At 49.5% G+C, this 1,562-nt stretch overlaps 1 protein-coding gene across 2 annotated transcripts in view; it reads right to left on the reverse strand.

The window, feature by feature from the left end:
- Window positions 1–1,556, reverse strand: part of FEM1B (fem-1 homolog b (C. elegans)) — a 17,750-nt gene extending 16,194 nt beyond the window's left edge. Inside the window, exon 1 of one of the 2 annotated variants that reach the window (XM_006758389.2) lies at window positions 1,207–1,556. In XM_006758389.2, the coding sequence (XP_006758452.1) occupies window positions 1,207–1,454 (248 nt within the window). In that variant the 5' untranslated portion in view covers window positions 1,455–1,556. Of the gene's footprint in view, window positions 1–986; window positions 1,159–1,206 lie in introns of those variants that run through there. The other variant, XM_015560444.1, reaches the window with a different exon arrangement.
- Window positions 1,557–1,562: the final 6 nt, after the last annotated feature.

Raw genomic sequence — 1,562 nt, forward strand, 5'->3', positions numbered from 1 at the left:
TCTGGTTAACATGAAAAAAAATCATTTCCTGAGAGGTAGTAGCAGAGATTAACCCCCACCCGTGGGCTATCATTGCATTAAAATGTAATACTCTCAAATATCTTCCTCTCATCTAAAACAGAAGGAAAGGCCTTTATTTATTTAAACCTAAAAAAGAATCAATCAAAATTCAACAATGCCCTAGTTATCTTCAAGAAGTGATTTTTTAATCATGTTTTAACCAAGCAGTTTTCAATCACCAAAACGAGAAATACGTTATCTTTATGCTTGGACTACACCTACCTCAAAAGAAAATATTAAAACAGCTTAAGTTCTGGCATAAGTCAACAAAAACAAATGTAATCAAGGAAGCAAAATCCTTATGCACCTGTCATCTGTAAAACATTGTATAATCATCCAGCACAGAAAAGGGAATAATGTCAAACCTGACAATTGTGTGTTCAACATTAGCATACCCCCAAAAAAGGTACAATGAAACCCAAAGGGCAAGTTTTAACTTTGACAATATGAATTTTTGAACTCCCCACCACGAAAAACAGTAAATTATAAAGCTTCCCCGCAATATCACCGGATAACATGTAATCGCACCATGGCATCATCTCCTACACCCAGCTCAGTGCCATTTTCACAGCCAATGTATCTACCCCCTGCAATGGGGAAGTCAGTCATGTCTGGGGATGTCTGCGAGACCAAGCCCTCGGGAAGCCGTGCTGCTGCTGGCTCCAGGGGCTTGTTTTGACACGAAGGCCCCGCAAAGCCGCTGAGGGCTTCACAGGCCCACTAACTTGAAGCGGTAAAAACTGGCCGAATAACCCATCAGAGGTCTTCCATGTTAACTGCTGACCTCGGTCATTTCGAGGTTACAACCTCGGTACTGATCAAGGCAAAACCTGAAAAGGCAGCCACCTCCTTCCTACTGCGTGCTCACAGACTATCCAGAGAAGAATAAACTATTAGACATCAAAACAGAGGGCGTGGCTCTTTACCTGCAGAGGAAATAAGATGCTGGGGCCGATGAGGATGAGCAGCAAAACATGGGATGGAGTATTAGCCCTGGAAGGTGAAGTGGGCATGAATGGGGCGGGAGGAGGTAAAAAAAGGGACAAGTGATACCTCCATGAAAAGCGTGGGGGAGGGGAGGAACCAAGAATCAGCCGGGCCGGGCCGCGCGCCTAGGAGAGGAGGCCGGAGGTGGGCAGTACCTACCCGTCGAAGCGGACGGTGCCAGTCTGCTGGGTCTGCACCCGGTAATGTTCCAGCAGCAAGCGCACCACCTTGGCGTGGCCATTGCGGGCTGCGATGATCAGGGGCGTGGAGCGCTGCCCTCCCTGCTGGCTGACATAGCCCAGCAGATAGCGGATGTCGCTTTCAGACCGGTTGAGGAGCAAGGCGGCTAGGGTCAGCACCTTGCCCTCGCTGGCCGCCTTGTATACATAGCCAGCCAGGCCCTCCATGGCCGCCGCCAACTCCAACACCCGTTTGGTCGCCACCGCTGCTGTTGCCTTGCGCCCCCGGAGGCCGCGTTCGCCAGCGCTACAAACCAGGGCCCTCACAGCCCATTC

This window comes from Myotis davidii, unplaced genomic scaffold, assembly GCF_000327345.1.
Source record: "Myotis davidii unplaced genomic scaffold, ASM32734v1 scaffold673, whole genome shotgun sequence".
In the NCBI taxonomy this organism is placed as follows: Eukaryota; Metazoa; Chordata; class Mammalia; order Chiroptera; family Vespertilionidae; genus Myotis; species Myotis davidii.